The 18,765-nt window shown below is 41.1% G+C and overlaps 1 protein-coding gene and 1 long non-coding RNA gene across 4 annotated transcripts in view; one reads left to right on the top strand and one right to left on the bottom strand.

Moving 5' to 3' along the window:
* Nucleotides 1-18,765, top strand: part of LOC129841021 (long-chain-fatty-acid--CoA ligase 1-like) — a 53,653-nt gene that overhangs the window by 23,140 nt on the left and 11,748 nt on the right. For all 3 annotated transcript variants that reach the window (XM_055909131.1, XM_055909130.1, XM_055909129.1), the window contains exons 3-12: nucleotides 10,898-11,012; nucleotides 13,039-13,103; nucleotides 13,390-13,491; nucleotides 13,999-14,098; nucleotides 14,509-14,684; nucleotides 14,916-14,948; nucleotides 15,142-15,193; nucleotides 16,254-16,327; nucleotides 17,783-17,860; nucleotides 18,610-18,744. In XM_055909131.1, coding sequence (XP_055765106.1) covers nucleotides 10,898-11,012; nucleotides 13,039-13,103; nucleotides 13,390-13,491; nucleotides 13,999-14,098; nucleotides 14,509-14,684; nucleotides 14,916-14,948; nucleotides 15,142-15,193; nucleotides 16,254-16,327; nucleotides 17,783-17,860; nucleotides 18,610-18,744 — 930 coding nt within the window. The remainder of the gene's footprint in view (nucleotides 1-10,897; nucleotides 11,013-13,038; nucleotides 13,104-13,389; nucleotides 13,492-13,998; nucleotides 14,099-14,508; nucleotides 14,685-14,915; nucleotides 14,949-15,141; nucleotides 15,194-16,253; nucleotides 16,328-17,782; nucleotides 17,861-18,609; nucleotides 18,745-18,765) is intronic.
* On the bottom strand, nucleotides 1,955-11,030 carry LOC129841024 (uncharacterized). Its single transcript, XR_008757270.1, has 2 exons — nucleotides 4,303-11,030; nucleotides 1,955-4,202 (listed from the first exon to the last, which is right to left on the bottom strand). It is a non-coding gene; the product is annotated as an uncharacterized LOC129841024 (long non-coding RNA).

Here is an 18,765-nt window from a genome sequence, read left to right as displayed (position 1 = left end):
AGGAGGTTCAAAAGTTGACAGTTAACATGGGTACTTTGGACAACGTGTCCCATGTGTTTTTAGTCCTGTTGTCTCTGTCTGCATAGGTTAATTTTGTTAACAAAACTTTGAAGTGTTGGACCAGGTTTTTCCATTTCAACTTTGAAAATATTCCATCTCAGTAACGGAGTAGGAGGCCAGACAACAAGTGTGCTTGTCTGAGCATGTATGTCTGAGCATGTAGTCTGACTATTTACATTTTTGAGTGAGTCACTGAATGTCTGTGTGCACCAGTACAGATTTAAAATGCTTCATGGACTCCCCTGATTCGATTGGATACCAAGTAAGTCCCTGTATTTATCTTGTTTTAGAAGTGAGATTAGTGTGTGTGAGCGCACACACCCCGGTGCTGGCAGTGGGAGGACTTGAGAAAGCTGTTCCTGTCATTTGGTGTTATGGCCTATGTAAACACGAGAAGTTCTTCGCTGTGCCAGCACTGCATTCCTCCAGTCCTCATCTCTTATTTTTCCGTGTGTGTGCTGAAGACAATGAAAATGTGTAATAGAACTGCGTTGCGTGTGTGCACAGTGTAATGAAAAACACTAGTGTCTTTGTCCTTTCAGCCAGTCTTCTATTCAACGTACAGTACAAAGTCATTATGCAGACAGATACTCATATCATGATTCATGACTAATGGAAAATACAGGGTTGGAGGCCGTCTTCGCTTCTAGCATCTACTGCCTGTTTTTCTCAGGTGTTAAGTAAAGTTTTGAAATTGCCTGTTTTTCAAAAAAGTTGGAAAATGTAAAAAGTCTGTATTTTCTGCTTGTTTGAGAAGAAGTAGCAGTGGCTTTGAACACACACTACACAAACCCTAATGATTTACAGTTACCCTAGTCTAGATGCTGATCTTGGGCCAGTCTAGCATTTTCCGTACAAATGTTTAAGGTTAGAATTGGGTGGAGGAAGCTGATCCTAGATCTGTACCTTGAGGAAACTTCACCCAGAGTGCCGAAACAGAGAGACCACAAGGATGTGACTGGGCTTGTTAGTATGGGCCCCTTCATCACCATGGCAACATTCTAGGCTGTGTTCCATTCTAGAGTATTAGCCACCCCTTCTCACTCCACTTCACCCAGCTACAACTTGACTGGTGAAAGCGATCCTTTTAGATCTGAAAAGCAGATCTTGCCTCTTCTCTTTCCCGCCTTCACTCTCACCCATTCACTGAAGTGGAAGGTGACCAGTTTCTCTAACCTCAGCCACCCCAGGTAGACTAGCCTATGCTAGCTTTATTCAGTCATTTCAGATCCTTAAAGGGGGACTGAGCTAGGGCAGGAGGGGAGGAAAAAACTTTCTGCAATGAAAAGCAGGCTTGCTGTGTTGTCTAGTGCAGCTGTGACCAACTTCACAGAGCACATGGCTGTGTAGTAAGGTATATTTTTGCTCTGAGGTTCACGGCTGCAGAAACGGACTGGGCATGTGCAAATATTTTTGCATAGAATGATCCCAATTTGGTTAATAGTGGGGGCCTGTCATGCCAAATAGTGTCACAATGGGATTCAACAAACTATTAGTGTCCGTTGCTATATCAACAGCGTGACGACCTAATGATTTTAGATCTCATTCAAGCCTAAATGACTTTCTTTTCTTCATCGCTATGCAAACAAGGCTGATTTCCACGACAATTCTGCTGTTTATTAATCAGTTTTTTTTTTAGCTAATATAATGGGGAAAAAATTCCAGCTACTTTTTGGTACCTTAATGTTACTACATGAAATCCATGTCTTAAACGTTGCCACATTTCAGAAATGGCAAAACGTGTAATCTGCTTGACACGTAAGTAACTTTAATCTTACAGATCACAAAATCAGCTAATTTCCATAAATACCATCAAAGGACACCTTACAATAATGAACACTATGAAACAGCTGTGAAAACCAACCTGGCAACCTGATTTTAATATAAACGTTGATCGTTTTTTGGTGTCTAATTTATTTTTAGATAAAAAAAATTGTACACATGACAATCAGACTGAAATACTTCATTCTGGTGTGTGGAATAAAGAGGTGGGTGCTGTGTGGTTGGGAGGTTCTGCCTGTCACTTGTTCTCAACATGCAGTCTTGGAAGGGAGCCCTCCTGCTCTCTTTGTTCTGAGTGTTTGCAGTGCTAGTGGTTTTTTAGTTCATCAGTGTATTTCACAATATGTGCCCTGTATGATACGGCTATCAAACTTCATTAGCAGATAACATGACAATAACAGTAGCTTGAGATGATGGGGATGGGAAGATTGCCCAACAATCAGGAGTCACCAGATGTAGAATTTCGTCTGGAGGGAGAGAGAGTTAAAGGATGAGAAATGGGGCAGAATCGAGAGCGCTTGATCAGGTGCTGCGGCTAGTTCTTCCTGTCACTCGCCCTCGACAGGCAGCCAATCTCAGTCATGGGTTCAATAACGTGGGCCTGGTTTAGTTGGAAGCCCTCTGACCACGTCAAGGTACAGGCAGAGAAGGATTTTGTTTATAATTGATGCCTTTAACCCCCACTCTTTGTAGTGATTGACCTGATGGGGCTTGGATAGATGAAGCAATATGGTGATAACTCAGCCCTGCTGTGTAATGGACTCTGGGAGACTTATGCCATAATACATACACAAATCTAGAACCTCCAGATATGCAAACACTAACTAGAAACCAATGTCCAATTCCATACCAACCCTGGCCTAATGTTGATTTGGAATTGGACACAAAAGATGAATGGTTAGGGAGAAGGGGTTAAGGACCAGTAAGTAATTGGGCAATTGAACAGTCAATTGAGAATTTCTTGCAATGAATACATTTTCATATGCAAATGTGTACATTTACAGCCAATTTGAGCAAGTTTCAAATATTTATCAGCAAACAAATGGAAAAATATACAAATATTTACATGCTTGTAAACATTACTTAGAATACAAGACAAATACATATGCTATATACTTACCAACTTCACAGCCAATGTCTGCAATAAAACACATCTTTATACAATACATGCTATTAAGGTTATTTACAATAACATACAATGTACAACAAGATGCAATGTAGTAAAATACCTACCGTCTTGAGGTGGAGCGCTGGCCAAGCAGTGAAAACAAGTGTGGGGGAAATATCAGACAAAACAGATGACGGACGATGAACAGACAAACTCACTGACAACCACACATGAAAACCGCATTTCCTGGACGGGAAATGGAATCGGGACTGGGAGCTGGTACCAGGTGCCCAGCCTGAAAACAAGAGAATGTTTTCTCATGGATTTCTGATGGTATCGTGCCATGGAGCGTTCCTCATCTCTGCAGAGTAAGTGTTTGCAATGGCAAACAACCCACAATCTGTGCCCACTTTCTACTGCCGGACTGTCAGCCACTCCAGTCACAGAGGTCCCTGGAAAAGATAAGGGAGAGGTGAGTTGTGAGAAACTCTGGGGTGGTGTCATACACCACCACATACCTACCTGGCAGCGACGGTTACTTACTGTGACCCAGTGGTTAGCCTTGAGATTGACTACCTGGACAAACCCCTGAGCCAGTGTTGGTACTGCTGACAGCATGGCGATGCTGCTCACTGTGAGGAGGCCTCCTAATTCTGGATGCTGCACCTGCAAAAGAGCTTGAGCATGATCAATTGTAAAATTGTCTAACCAGGGGTGTGACGGAAGAATGACCCCCCCCGAAGGTCCTGCATCCGGCCACAGAGCAGCTGGCCTTACCTGTCCCTTTTGGACACTAGTGATGAGAAACTCACTAATGTCTTCTAATCCAATGACTGGACTTACCTGCCCCTGTTCCTCCAGTCTGACGCAAGCCACCTGTAAGGACATTTGATGGATTAGTGAGTGCAGTGTTATGAAGGGGAGATATGTACTTGAGGTATAGACTACCTCAAGCTGGTCCCCTTCCGACTCAGAGCACAGAAAATCAGACTCATCCGAACTCCCTGGCTCTGGTGGATGGGATACTTCCTGGGTGGCTCGGACAGTTGACTGTCCTAAAGTCAATTGGAGAGAAATTTAAGAGGTACATTTTTATGAGCTCAGCATAACCACCAATTCTTGCTTAAATGTCAACCAAAGCTTAACGTACTTTGTCTCACGGGCTTCACCGAAATGTAGGGCATCAGGGCTTTGTGGTCGACCGTCCAACTGCTCCAACTGGAGAAGGTTTTTGGCTTCCACCGAGGTAACCCTTATGAAGAGAAAAATGTCAGTGTTAGGAAAACCTGAAGCTAGTTTTGGTTATTTTGTGTGCAAATTCAAATGGTTATCTGAGAATTTTAAATATTTACTTTAACGGATGATGACCCCAGCTTGGAGCTAAAGAGCAGTGAGTTTTCCCAGGTCTCTCCTTCCTTTCGTCCTTCTTCCAAACCAAGTCTTTCGCTCTGCTTATCCTGTGCCTTGTTGATGTTCAGTCTCATCTTGATTGATAACAAATATATTTCATATTAAATGTCCAGCATGCATCTGTCAGCACAGCCTCCTTGTCCTTAGTGAAAATCACCCTCCTGTGTGGCTGGCCATCCTTCCCCCATAGGTACATGTGATTGCCTACCAAGTTTGAAGACGAGAGTTGTTGAAATACTAATTAAGTAAATTTGCACTGCTTTGTTTCTCTCGTGCTCACTCCTCACCTCTCTTTCTTGCTCTTTCTTTATGGGTCTCTTTCACCTAGTGACACCTATTAAGGGCAGTTGGAGTTACCATAATTGTTTACACCTGTCCATTTGATTTAATTAATTGCGTTACCTCAATGTGACAGACCTATAAAGTTCGGTAGCAACATGTAGATGACCAACTAATGTTAGCTAGATGAAAAATGGTTGTACTTAACTGAAATGATATCTTAACAGTAACTGTAATATAAATGAACTGCTTAACGTTAACCTGAATTGTGAAATTCTCTGCCCCCTACGAATTTTGCGCCTCTTCTCGAGATCAGTGGTGCCTTCATAGTACTTCGCCTAACGTTAGTTGGAAAGATGAAAGAAATGACATTAAAGTGCAAGTTACTATACATACGAACAGAAAGCAGCTACAATAACAACTAGCAAGCTAACTTAGCCAGACAGCTGTTTAGCTGAGGTAAATGAGTAACTAGCAATGTCAATATAAAATCTATTTAAAAACAGCTCATGTAATAATTTTGCTAGGACTGATCGAGCGCTTCTGAGGTGAAATAGAAGTAGAACCTCCTTCCTTCGTGACCGCTACGAAGTAACCAAGCAACCAGCATAGCAACGGACGCTTTGGTTCATTACGTAATCCAGTCAGAATGTTGCAATTTCTAGCAACAGAAGTTTGAACTCATCGAATCCCATTGTGGCGTAGAGGGGGACACTATTTGGCCAGGGGACATTATTTGGCATGACAGGCCCGAAGGGGGAAGCTGGTGTATTAGAGTTCATGGGCCAATTTCTGGTCCCTGGAGGGAAATTATCGGGAATGAGGAGTTAGTATCAATAGAGGGAAGGAGTTTGGATTAAAGTTGGTGTACACACTGTACAGTTCCCCCACCCTCATTACGCAAAACAAATAATTGTTTATTTAACTAGGCAAGTCGGTTAAGAACAAATTCTTATTTACAATGACGTCCTAGGAACAGTGGGTTAACGGCCTTGTTCAGGGGAAGAACGACAGATTTTTACCATGTCAGCTCGGGGATTCGTTCGAGCAACCTTTCGGTTACTGGCCCAATGCTCTAACCACTAGGCTACCTAATGCTGCAGGACTGTTTTTGAGAATATTGATTTGAATTGCGCTACATGTGGACACCACCTTGTTGAACATCTCATTCCAAAATCATAGGCATTAATATGGAGTTGGTTCCCCTTATTCTCTGTTTTTCTGGTAAGGCTTTCCTCTAGATCTAAGAACATTGCTGCAGGGACTTGCTTCCATTCAGCCACAAGCATTAGTGAGGTTGGGCACTGATGTTGGGCAATTAGGCCTGGCACGCAGTCGGTATTCCAATTCATCCCAAAGGTGTTTGATGGGGTTGAGGTCAAGGCTCTGTGCAGGCCATTTTAAGTTCTTCCACACCGATCTTGACACACAATTTGTGGATGGACCTCGTTTTGTACATGGAGGCATTGTCATGCTGAAACAGGAAAGGGTCTTCTCCAAACTGTTACCACAGTTGGAAGCACAGAATCATCTAAAATGTCATTGTATGCTGTAACGTTGAGATTTCCCTTCACTGAACCATGAAAAACAGTCCCAGACCGTTATTCCTCCTCCACCAAACTTTACAGTTTGCATTGGAGCAAGTAGCGTTCTCCTGGCATCCGCCAAACCCAGATCAGTCTGTCAGACTGACAGATGGTGAAGGGTGATTCATCACTCCAGAGAATGTGTTTTCACTGCTCCAGAGTCCAATGGCGGTGAGCTTTACACCACTCCAGCCGACATTTGGCATTGCACATGGTGATCTTAGTCTTGTGTGCGACTGCTCGCCCATGGAAATCCATTTCATGAAGCTCCTAACGAACAGTTCTTGTGCTGGCGTTGCTTCCAGAGGCAGTTTGAAACTTGGTAGTGAGTATCGCAACCGAGGACAGACTATTTTTACGCGCTTCAGCACTCGGATCACATTCCGCTGCGGAACTGTTGTTGCTCCTAGACGTTTCCACTTCACAATAACAGCACTTACAGTTGACCGGGGCAGCTCTAGCAGGGCAGAAATGTAACAAATTGAATGGTGGCACCCTATGATGGTGCCACGTTACCTCTCTGGTACCAGAGAGGTAACAGCCAATGAAATTGCAGGGCGCCAAATTCAAAATAACAGAAATCCCATAATTAAAATTCCTTAAACATATAAGTATTATGCACCATTTTAAAGATACAATTGTAAATCCAACCACGGTGTCCGATTTCAAAAAGGCTTTACTGCGAAAGCACACTTTGCGATTTATGTTAGGTCAGCACCTAGTCACAGAACCATACAGCCATTTTTCCAGCCAAAGAGAGGAGTCACAAAGAGCAGAAATAGAGAAAATGAATCACTAACCTTTGATCTTCATCAGATGGCACTCATAGGACTTCATGTTACACAATACATGTATGTTTTGTTCGGTAAAGTTCATATTTATATCCAAAAATCTTAGTTTACATTGGCGCGTTATGTTCAGAAATGCATTGTCTCAAACATCAGGTGAAAGTGCAGAGCGCCACATCAAATACAGAAATACTCATCATAAACATTGATAAACGATACAAGTGTTAAACATACAAATAAAAAACTTCTCCTTAATGCAAACGCTGTGTCAGATTTCAAAAAGGCTTTACGGTGAAAGCACACTTTGCGATTTATGTTAGGTCTGCGCCTAGCCACAGAAACATACAGCCATTTTTCTACCAAGGAGAGGTGTCACAAGTCAGAAATAGCATTAAAATTAATCACTTACCTTTGATCTTCACCTGGTGGCACTCCCAGGTCTCCATGTTAGACAAATGTTTGTTTTGTTCGATAATGTCCCTCTTTATGACCAAAAACCTCTTGTGTTCGCGTTTTGTCAAGTAATCAGAATGTTCAAGGCGTGTGCACTAAGTCCAGACAAATTTTTTTTAAAGTAAAATAAAAGTTAGTCAACATGCCAAACGATGTTTAAAATCAATCCTCCGGTTGTTGTTTTTATAAATAATCAATAATATTTCAACCGGACAAAAGCTTCGTCCAATAGAAAAAGAGAAACAAGGGCGCGTTCCCAATCAGGCGCACGACTCATGGCTGGAAATTTCCACTGGCCACTTATTTGAAAGTGCTGTATCTCCCTAATTTTTCAGAGTAAAAGCCCGAAACAATGCCTAAAGACTGGCCACATGTAGAGGAAGACACAGAGCTCGTGAACTGGGCCCTAAGACTTTGTATGGTGGATAGGCTTTCAATGGAAAAACAGCGTTTCAAAATAATAGTACTTCCTGGTTGGATTTTCCTCTGTTTTTTTTCTGCCATATCAGTTCTGTTATACTCACAGACATTATTTATTTTAACAGTTTTGGAAACTAGAGTTTTCTATTCAAATCTACTAATTATATGCATATCCTAGCTTATGGGCCTGAGTAGCAGGCAGTTTAATTTGGGCACGCTTTTCATCCAAAATTCTGAACGCTGCTCCCTACCCTAGTGAAGTAACTTCTTAGCTCGCAGGCTCTTATTATGGGAAGCTATGGGTCCTATGCAATTCTAGCTCCCAGATTGCCATTCCTATGGCTTCCACTAGATGTCAAGTCTTTGAAAGGTTTCAGGCTTGTTTCTTCAAACTAGCAAGAATTAGAGTTTTTGTACATAGCCTCCCGGTACAATATACCGGTCTGTTGGCGTGCGAGGAAGAGGACGCGCGCTTACTAATTTTCCTTTTCTATTGAACATACTACTTTTCGTATGAAATATTATAGTTTATTTACATTTTAGGATACCTGAAGATTAAATAAAAATGGAGCTTGACTTGTTTGAACAAAGTTTAGCGGTAGCTTTTTGGACTCCTTTGTCTGCATGTTGAACGAGTGGATTACTGAAATCGATGGCGCAACTAAACATACTTTTTGGGATATAAAGAAGGATTTGATCTAACAAAACAACCATTCATGTTGTAGCTGCGACCCTTGGGATTTCAAACAGGAAGATTTTCAAAAGTAAGCGATTTATTTAATCGCTATTTGTGACATTTAATTTTTTTTTTTTTAAATAAATACATGAAGCCTGTGCTGGTTGTAAAATATGTTGATGTGGGGCGCCGTCCTCAGACAATCGCAGGGTATGCTTTCGCTGTAAAGCCTATTGTAAATCGGACAGCGCAGTTAGATTAACAAGAATTTAAGCTTTTAAATGATATAAGATACTTGTATGTTTTAATATTACAATTATTTGAATTGCACGCCCTCCAATTTTCACCGGATGTTGTCGAACTATGCCTAAAATAAAGTCAATGAGCTCTAAAGTAAAACCTTCTACTGCCAAAGTTTGACTGGATATTACATGACTGTGCTCGAATTAAAAAAAAAAAAAAATTAGAATAATTATACACCAGTCTGAAACGGGTGTGGCTGAACTAGCCAAATCCACTAATTTGAAGGGGTGTCCACATACTTTTGTGTGTGTATATACAGTGCCTTCGTAAAATATTCAGACCCCTTGCCCTTTTCCACATTTTGTTTCATTACAGCATTATTCTAAAATGTATTAAATAAATTTTTAAATCCTCAACAATCTACACAAAATACCCCATAAAGACACATACCAATGTATGTTTTTAAAGTACAGGGTTGCCTGTTTTTTTTTTTTTTTTTTTTTTTTTCTGTCTATTGCATTGAAGGAGTTGAGTGAGTGACCTAACAGGGCTGTAGACCTGGGTAGTGCAGTTTTCTTAGCTGTGTCTGTAGTCCAACAGTCCTCTGTCATTGGTTAGCCTGGCTTAGTGGGCTAGGTTACATTGTCTCACTGTGTGAGCTCTATGGTACTCCGTTGTCTATGGTAGCCCTGTTGTTTTTTTTACTCTGTCTGGAAGATAATTGTATCAGCCTCCCATCTCACTCTGGGTAGAAGTTCCCTGTAGGAACAGATCTAGGTTGTTACACAACAATTCAGACCTTAACCAAATACAAAACTGGCCTTGGCTCAGTGTCTAGGGCACAGTTAATTGGGGAGGATGGGCTTGTGGTAATGGCTGGAGCAGAATTCTCAAGCATGCTCAATTTTATATACTTACCCCATCCTTCTCCAATACACATGTAAATATTGGACTATAAATTTTGCCTTCCTGTATTATACTTTATGCCATTTACTTTCTATTCTTATCTTTTATTATTGTTGCATGTCAAAGTAACTTTCAAGTAAGTGTTTCGTTTGGCGACGTATAACATGTGTTTTCCATACATATGACTAAAACGTGAACCCATGCTATTTGGAGTATGCTAACATGGGTCCTACCGTACCCATTGTTTTGCACGAAACCAGTCTGCAGCCAAGTAAATAACCTGCAATCTGTGCTGATTCTCTTGCTCCAAAGAATACTTTTTAGGTATCCATAAGAAAGGTCACGTGCGCGTGTGACCGAACTGCGATTATAAATATGGCACACAACCACGACAATCAAGTGTGTGTCTCTGTCAAGGCAGTCTGAATTGTCTCAATTGTGGCCAAAATAGGATCTGGGGAGTGCCTTTTGGATGTTCGGCATTTCAGCAAGTTACCTAAAAGTGATTCCTGAGTGTAGCTGCTATGCCACTTGCAATATTTTAACACAAGGGTTACACAGAGAGCATGACAAACATAGTTACTCTCTATTTTAGCTAAGACTTGCGACTCATGGTTGGTTTGAATGCAGGAAGTTAAGAAGCACGGTAAAAACAGTTATTGCCTTTGTTCAGACTAACTGATTCTTTCAGTTTTTTTTTTTTTACCATGGTCCTTGGGATACACACAGTGAACAAGCATTTTGTTCCTGCCCAGCAGTAACATTTTCATTTCAATGGATCGAGCCCTTGATTAATTGAATCGGGTGTGTTCATACTGTGTTGGAACAAAAGCCGGCACACCCTGTGGGCCCCAGGACCAAGATTGATTAAAACTGCTCTGATTTGAGTGATGGGCAATAAATCTTCCCCCTGCAAGGACCGATGTGGATGCATGCCTTTGTTCCTGCCAAGCTTAATCATAACCAAATTCTTAATTGAAGATAATTTGAATTAGGTGTGTTGCTGCTTGGCTAGAACAGAAGTCTGCGCACACACCAGCCCTCACAGGGTAAGACTGTCCTGTCCACCCCGGTTCTAAGTGGATCAGTTATTTCAGTGGCACATACTGTTCGATGTGAAATGCAATTTGCATTTCAAAACATTCTTAAAACCGAACTTCTTAACGATACCTCGCTCTCCTCACAGGGTGACGGTTACGTCAGGCGGTCCATTCTGAATAACAACGACGAGCACATGACGCACTACTACAGTGACGCACGGACCATGTACGAGGTATTCCGCCGAGGCATGCGGGTGTCCAGTGAGTACTCTTCCACAAACAAACACAATTTTTTTTTTTTTTTTTTTTTTTTTTTTTAAATAACTTTATTTAGTTGAGTTATAGACACAAAGGACAACAGGCATGCAGAAACAGACAATAAATACTCCTAAAAGTAAGCAACTGTATTAGTAAATCAATATTTGATAGTTCATTTGAAAAATATACTGTTGAGGGAGATATACAGTTGAAGTCAGAAGTTTACGTACATCTAAGTCAAATACATTTAAACTCAGTTTCACAATTCCTGACGTTTAATCCTAGTAAAAATTCCCTCTCTTAGGTCAGTTAGGATCACCACTTTATTTTAACAATGTGAAAAGTCAGAATAATAGTAGTTATTTCAGCTTTTATTTCTTTCATCACATTCCCAGTGGGTCAGAAGTTTACATACCCTCAATTAGTATTTGGTAGCATTGCATTAAACAATTTAAACTTGGGTCAAATGTTTCAGGGAGCCTTCCACAAGCTTCCTGCAATAAGTTGGGTGAATTTTGGCCCATTCCTCCTGACAGAGCTAGTGTAACTGGGTCAGGTTTGTAGGCCTCCTTGCTCGCACATGCTTTTACAGTTCTGCCCAGAATGTTTCTATGGGATTGAGGTCAGGGCTTTGTGATGGCCACTCCAATACCTTGACTTTGTTGTCCTTAAGCCATAACTTTGGAAGTATGCTTGGGGTCATTGTCCATTTGGAAGACCCATTTGCGACCAAGCTTTAACTTCCTGACTGTCTTGATGTTTCAAATATATCCACATAATTGTCCTTCCTCATGGTGCCATCTAGTGATGCACCAGTCCCTCGCACACAAAGCACCCCCACAACCTGATGCTGCCACCCCTGTGTTTCACGGTTGGGATGGTGTTCTTCAGCTTGCAAGCCTCCCCCTTTTTCCTCCAAACCATAACGATGTTCATTATTGCCAAACAGTTCTATTTTTGTTTCATCAGACCAGAGGACATTTCTCCAAAATGTACGATCTTTGTCCCCATGTGCAGTTGCAAACCGTAGTCTGGCTTTTTTATGGCGGTTTTGGAGCAGTGGCTTCCGCCTTGCTGAGCAGCCTTTCAGGTTATGTTGATATAGGACTCGTCTTACTGTGGATATAGATACTTTTGTACCGGTTTCCTCCAACATCTTCCCAAGGTCCTTTGCTGCTGTTCTGGTTTGATTTGCACTTTTTGCACCAAAGCACATTCATCTCTAGGAGGCAGAATGCATTTCCTTCCTGAGCGGTATGATGGCTGCGTGGTCCCATGGTGTTTATACTTTCGTACTTGTTAGTACAGATGAACGTGGTACCTTCAGGCGCTTGGAAATTGCTCCCAAGGATGAACCAGACTTGTGGAGGTCTACAACATTTTTTTTCTGAGTTCCTGGCTGATTTCTTTTGATTTTCCCATGATGTCAAGCAGAGAGGCACTGAGTTTGAAGGTAGGCCTTGAAATACATCTACAGGTACACCTCCAATTGACTCAAATGATGTCAATTAGCTTATCAGAAGCTTCTAAAGCCATAACATAATTTTCTGGAATTTTCCAAGCTGTTTAAAGGTACAGTCAACGTAGTGTATGTAAACTTCTGACCCACTGGAATTGTGATAGTGAAATAATCTGTCTTTAAACAATTGTTGAAAAAATTACTTGTATCATGCACAAAGTTGATGTTCAATTGCACCAGGCAAGCTCAATCAAACACAGACAAACTATTTGAAATGATTTCAAATAGTATTTTAACCCCGGGCTGGTTGTGACTGACTTGTGGTTCATCATCAAATCAATGTGTATTGGTCGCGTACACAGATTTGCACGTTATCGCAGGTGCAGCAAAATGCTTATGTTTTGAGGGCCAACACTGGAGTAATTTTTAGCAATACACACATCTAAAAATTCAAATACTTTTATATTAAGTTGTGAGAAGAATATTGTATAAGGACCATGGTTTTCCATTAGAAAGCATGTAGAGAACCGCAGTGAGTTTATCACCAGGGCACTGTCTTTTACTTTCCAGATGGTGGGCCCTGTCTAGGATCAAGAAAACCCAACCAGCCTTACCAGTGGCTGTCATACCGAGAGGTGAGCTATACTACCAATTTTTGGTTAGATGGAAAAAATAGTTCCAGTTGGTTTCTCTTTGAGCAATGGACTTTAGACATTTTACAGCTTATTTTGTTAATTAGTTCGTTCTTCAGTCAGTTTAACAATTAACTGAATTGGATATATACGCCATTAACAAATGAGCGATGTGCCAATTTTTATATTTTTTTTACTTTTTTGAAATTCATATCAGTGAATTCCCTCAAACCGGTATGGTTGTTCAAATGGGAAAAAGCTGAGCATTTTTGCTATTTGTTTTGTGAAGGTGGCAGACAAAGCCGAGTGCATTGGCTCGGCTCTTCTCCACAGAGGGCACTCCCAGACTGGAGACAAGCATATCGGCATCTTTTCCCAGAACAGGCCAGAGGTAAGAGGAATGAGCAGCAACAATTCTTCTTTCTCGCCCTCTTTCTTACACACACTCTTGCTTTCACTTGTGCACACATCCCCTTTTGCGTATTCACTGGCTGCGTGTACCTGTACTTGTGTATACTAAAAATAAAGTTTATGTAATATTTCAAAAATGTACTAAGCTTTTTGACTAGGATCTAGTATGAATTTGTTCCACTCTATTGAGGAAGAGAATTTCCAGGATGTCATATTTTGGCTTCTCATCTAGTATGAATTTGCTCCACACTATTGAGAAAGAGCATTGTCTTTTCAGACCCAGGTGTGTTTGACAACAGCTTATAGTCTAAGGTGACACCTCAGTATATAAGTATGTTGATATTTGTCGCTTACTGGATACATATTTAATAAAGTCGATAATAAATAGTATGGATTGTACATAGTATATACTTTTAGCAAGAATGATTTTGGACCCGGCGGGAAAACTTGACCCCTGTACTGATGATATCCATGTTCTCTCCTACAGTGGACCATTTCAGAGCTGGCCTGTTACACATACTCCCTGGTGTGTGTACCACTGTATGACACGCTAGGCCTCGAGGCCATTGAATACATCATCGACCAAGGTATGTCACAGGGCAACCACAAACGCCATTTGGAACAAGGTCACACTAGTGCGGACTGATATCCCAAATCAACCCCTAGACTTTTCCATAGAAATAGAATTGCTAGAACAGGAAAAGCCCCCTAGATTATAGCAATCATTTGAACATAAGTTTATAAAGCACTGAAATCTCACTAACACTGAAAACGTAAAAGAAATGTAATCTGCATTAACTGTCATTTAGATGACAAGTCATGGTTGTCACTGTTGTAGGCATTCCACAAAAACATTACATTTATGTGTAACTAAGTACATTTCTCAGGAAAAAAGACAGGACTATACCTCGCACCATTACGACCGTCACAGAACATTCAAAAATAACAGTTGACCATAAAAAAAGACAAATAACCTAGTGCCATCCCATGTTTTCAGCCGCTATCTCTACGGTGATCTGTGACTTGGTGGACAAAGTGCGGCTCATCCTGGACTGCGTGAGCGGCAAGGAGCACACGTTGAAGACCATCGTGCTCATGGAGGCCTTCGACGAGGAGCTTGTGGCCCGCGGACAGCAGAGCGGCATCGAGATCCTTAGCCTGAAGGATGTGGAGGTAAGCTCTAAAATGTCATGTACTTCTGTGTTTACAGTAGATGCGTTTTAGCAAAGGCTCTTATCCAGAGGCTCATTGAGAAAACCAGCGTATTTGAGCAGAGGGCTCATTTTGATCTATGTTCTAGTTTTATTTGATTATGCTTTTCCCAGCTATGTTTTCTTATGGTAGTGAGCCAATGTTTCAGTGCAGGGAAACTGAATTGTGTCATGGTTTCTTTGTCACCCTCAGGCTGTTGGCAAGGCCCACCACCAGCAGCCATTGGTAAGTAGGACTGTACAAATCCATATTGCGATTAATTCAAACAGTGGTGATTTTTTTTTTTATGAATCCCAAAGAAACAAGTAATAGGTTATTATTCTGTCTTTACTATATTATTTGTATGAGTATCTGATATGTCTGTACTGTTAAAGTAAGGTGCTACTAGATGCTATTAAATCTCTGTGGTCTGCTATAGCCCCCAACACCAGAGGACCTGGCACTCATCTGCTTCACTAGTGGAACCACAGGTGTGTTTGTGGTGTGCATTAATTCTGCTTTCATGTCATTACTCTGTATTTCACAATTTAGGTATCCCACATTAAAACAATCAAATGTATTTTATAAAGCCCAGTTTTTACACTGCTGCTACTCGCTGTTTATTATCAATGCATAGTCACTTTACCCCTACCTACGTACAAATTACCTCGACTAACCTGTACCCCAGCACATTGACTCGGTACCCCCTTTATATAGCCTCATTGTGGTACTTTTTATTTTATTTCTTACTTTAGTTTATTTAGTAAATATTTTCTTAATTCTATTTATTGGACTACATTGTTGGTTAAGGGCTTGTAAGTAAACATTTCACGGTAAGGTCTAAACTTGTTTTATTCGGCGCATGTGACAAATAAAATATTAATTGATTTGAGATACCTGTCCTGAAACGCCATAGAGTAAGCAATGCAGAGGTAGAAGCACAGTGGCCAGGAAAAACTCCCTGGAAGGCAGGAACTGGAAGAAACCTAGAGGAACAAGGCTTCGAAAGGGGTGGCCAGTCCTCTTCTGGCTATACCGGGTAGAGATTTAAGAGTACCATTTAAGGCCAGATTGTTTTTCCAAGCTGTTCAAATGTTCATAGAGGACCAGCAGGGGCAGAAAATAACCATAATGGCTATAGAGGGTTCAAACACTTCAAGACTCTAAGGTCAGGCTTTTCATAGTCAGGGATTCAAAGTAGGGAAGAGTCGACATTTTAAAAGTATGAACTGTCTTATTGGAAAAGCAACACAGTAGAAGAAATAGGCCAGTACACTGACATGTCTAATGTAATACATTAATACGATAGTCAAGTGTGAAATAATACATACTGTGTACATGCATGATCAGGAGGATGTGTGTTACACTTGGACCATTGTGACAATGATCCAGTTGATGAAAAACGGTACTAATCCATTGTGTGTTTCCATGAATGGAGACTCCCACACACGTTAATTACTGACTCTTTTATTAGTGATATTGCGTACTGGAAACGTGACGCATCTAACATCAAGTTTTAATAAACGGTCACTTGTTTTCTTTCACTCCCAGGAAACCCAAAGGGTGGAATGCTTACACATGGCAATGTTATTGCCAATTGCGCTGCGTTCATCAAGATAACAGAGGTAAACTAACCACCCTTTTGAATAATTTGTTCCCTGAATGGCGTATCACAGGAAATGTAAGCATTGTGGATATCAAAAGAAATATAGGCATCATGACATGTGATTTGCATGACAATAACCTATTTGAAATTTAGCCACTCTGCATATTCTCACAGAAGGCAGATTGCATACTGGTTTTGTTCTCATAAAAAGCCTTGTTTGGGGCGTTGGGATACTAGTTTAAGAACCGAGAGACCCCCAAAGTTAGTCCTTCAAACCGAAGCTCCTTAGTCTGCAATCTTCTTAGTTGGAGAATTAACACGAATCTTAGCAAGGTGTGTAAACGCAATAACAAGCAGCTGACACGTATAAAAAAACAAATCAAGTTTTGTACTCGAGTATTGTCTGACTGCCCAATTCTGATATTTTGCTAACATGGTCTTTTGACCAATCAGAACACATATTATACATAAATATCAAAATTGGGCTGCCTGTGTGTAACGGATGTGAAATGGCTAGCTAGTTAGCGGGTACGCGCTAGTAGCATTTCAATCAGTTACGTCACTTGCTCTGAGACATTAAGTAGGGTTGCCCCTTGCTCTGCAAGGGCCGCGGCCTTTGTGGAGCGATGGGTAACGATGCTTCGTGGGCGACCGTTGTTGTGTGCAGAGGTTCCCTGGTTCGCGCCCGTGTCGGGGCGAGGGGACGACGTAAAGTTAAACTGTTACATGTGTAAATGCAGCCTATGTGTTATGATTGGTGTTTTGGTGTAAATAGCATCACAAGAGTTTGCTAACACATCAGCGAAGTGTTTTCTTATAACAGTAAGTAGAATTTATTCAACCTGGGAACAATGAAAAACAATTTCTTATTTGCAATAACAAACCTGGCTTAAAAACAGCCATTTTTTTTATCTTAACATTTGCCTCTGCCTTAGACGGGCAAGTAAAACAAAATGGGGACTTTAATGGAGCGGCAGGTAGCCTAGTGGTTAGAGCATTGGGCCAGTAATCGAAAGGTTGCTAGATCGAATCCCCGCGCTCACAATGTAAAAATCTGTCGTTCTGCCCCTGAACTGTTCCCAGGCCGTCATTGTAAATAAGAATTTGTTTTTAACTGACTTGCCTAGTAAAAAAAAAAATTATTATGCTTAGTGTCATTTTAATATGTACTGTTGTATTCCACACTGTATAAAGCTGCTATTTTCCAAGCCTTACCGCCTCCCTGCTAAATGCCCTTTAAAATCAAGCCAGTTATTTTTTTTCTTGCTTTTTGTTCCTCAATCTTCGTGTTGACTTTCCTGTCTGTCCTATCCATTCCCTCTTCCTTTTTTCCATTCCATGTATTTTTCCGCCCAGTGTACTCAGAGCATACTCAAGCCCAGCACTAAGATGTGCTCATCTCCGTCCTACCAATGGCCCACATGTTTGAGAAGGTTTTTGAGGTAATGCAATGCCTGACGTGTGTCTTCCGCAGGTGCACTGCATGCTGAACCTCCACGACATTCACATGTCCTACCTACCTCTAGCACACATGTTTGAGAGGGTGGTGGAGGTACGTACTGAAACTGATAGAATGAGGAGAAGCAGGAACCCCTCGTTTCATTTCACCCTTGTTAATACGAAAGCAGTTTTTTTTCGACAGGGGAGACAGAAGCAACAACAAAAAAATTCTATCGGTCCCAGTGCACAACTTTAAGAAAGAAAAAAACATACAAAATAATTTTAGGGTGTGCTTCAGGATATAAACATATTGTATATTTGACCTTAAAGCGGCAATCAGCAGTATAAACAATAACAAAGCGGCCTCCCCACCCCTGGTTCTGTAAAAAGCTGAGGGATGGGGCTGTAGAAATTAAATCATTCTCAAATTCATAGATGGCTATGGATGCAAGGATTGATCTTCCATGATCAACATTATAGTTTTAACCTTGTTTTGTTGCTATATAGTACATTTTCTTTATTTACAGAGTAAAACACGCTTGTATTTTGGGTTCTGATGGGGTATGATAGTTGGACTAAGCGCATCAGGCATTATATTCTTCGTGTTTGTACCATTCATTTAAAAGTCCAAAAATGGATGTAGCAATTACAAATTGCCCCTGTTTAATACACAAAATGTCATACTTGGGCTTAGCTTGATTTAGTTTTCCCGGTACCATGGAACCAATGGAATAGTCACAAGTGTGAACTCTAAGCAAAATCACCTAAAATATATTGAACATATTTGACACGTGTACTTGGCAGTTAACGGACACTCTTCCTTTTCGTCTGCCTCCTTCTCACACCTCCTCCGTTCTTCAGGGCGTGATCCTGGTGCACGGTGCCCGGATTGGCTACTTTCAGGGGGACATCCGGCTCCTGATGGACGACCTGAAGACCCTGCGGCCCACAGTCTTCCCTGTGGTCCCCCGCCTGCTCAACCGCATGTTTGACAAGGTCAGATATACTGTAGACCCT

Source organism: Salvelinus fontinalis, chromosome 42 (genome assembly GCF_029448725.1).
Source record: "Salvelinus fontinalis isolate EN_2023a chromosome 42, ASM2944872v1, whole genome shotgun sequence".
Lineage (NCBI taxonomy): Eukaryota > Metazoa > Chordata > Actinopteri > Salmoniformes > Salmonidae > Salvelinus > Salvelinus fontinalis.
Note: the sequence above shows the minus strand (reverse complement) of the source record. Positions and strands in the feature narration are given on the sequence as shown.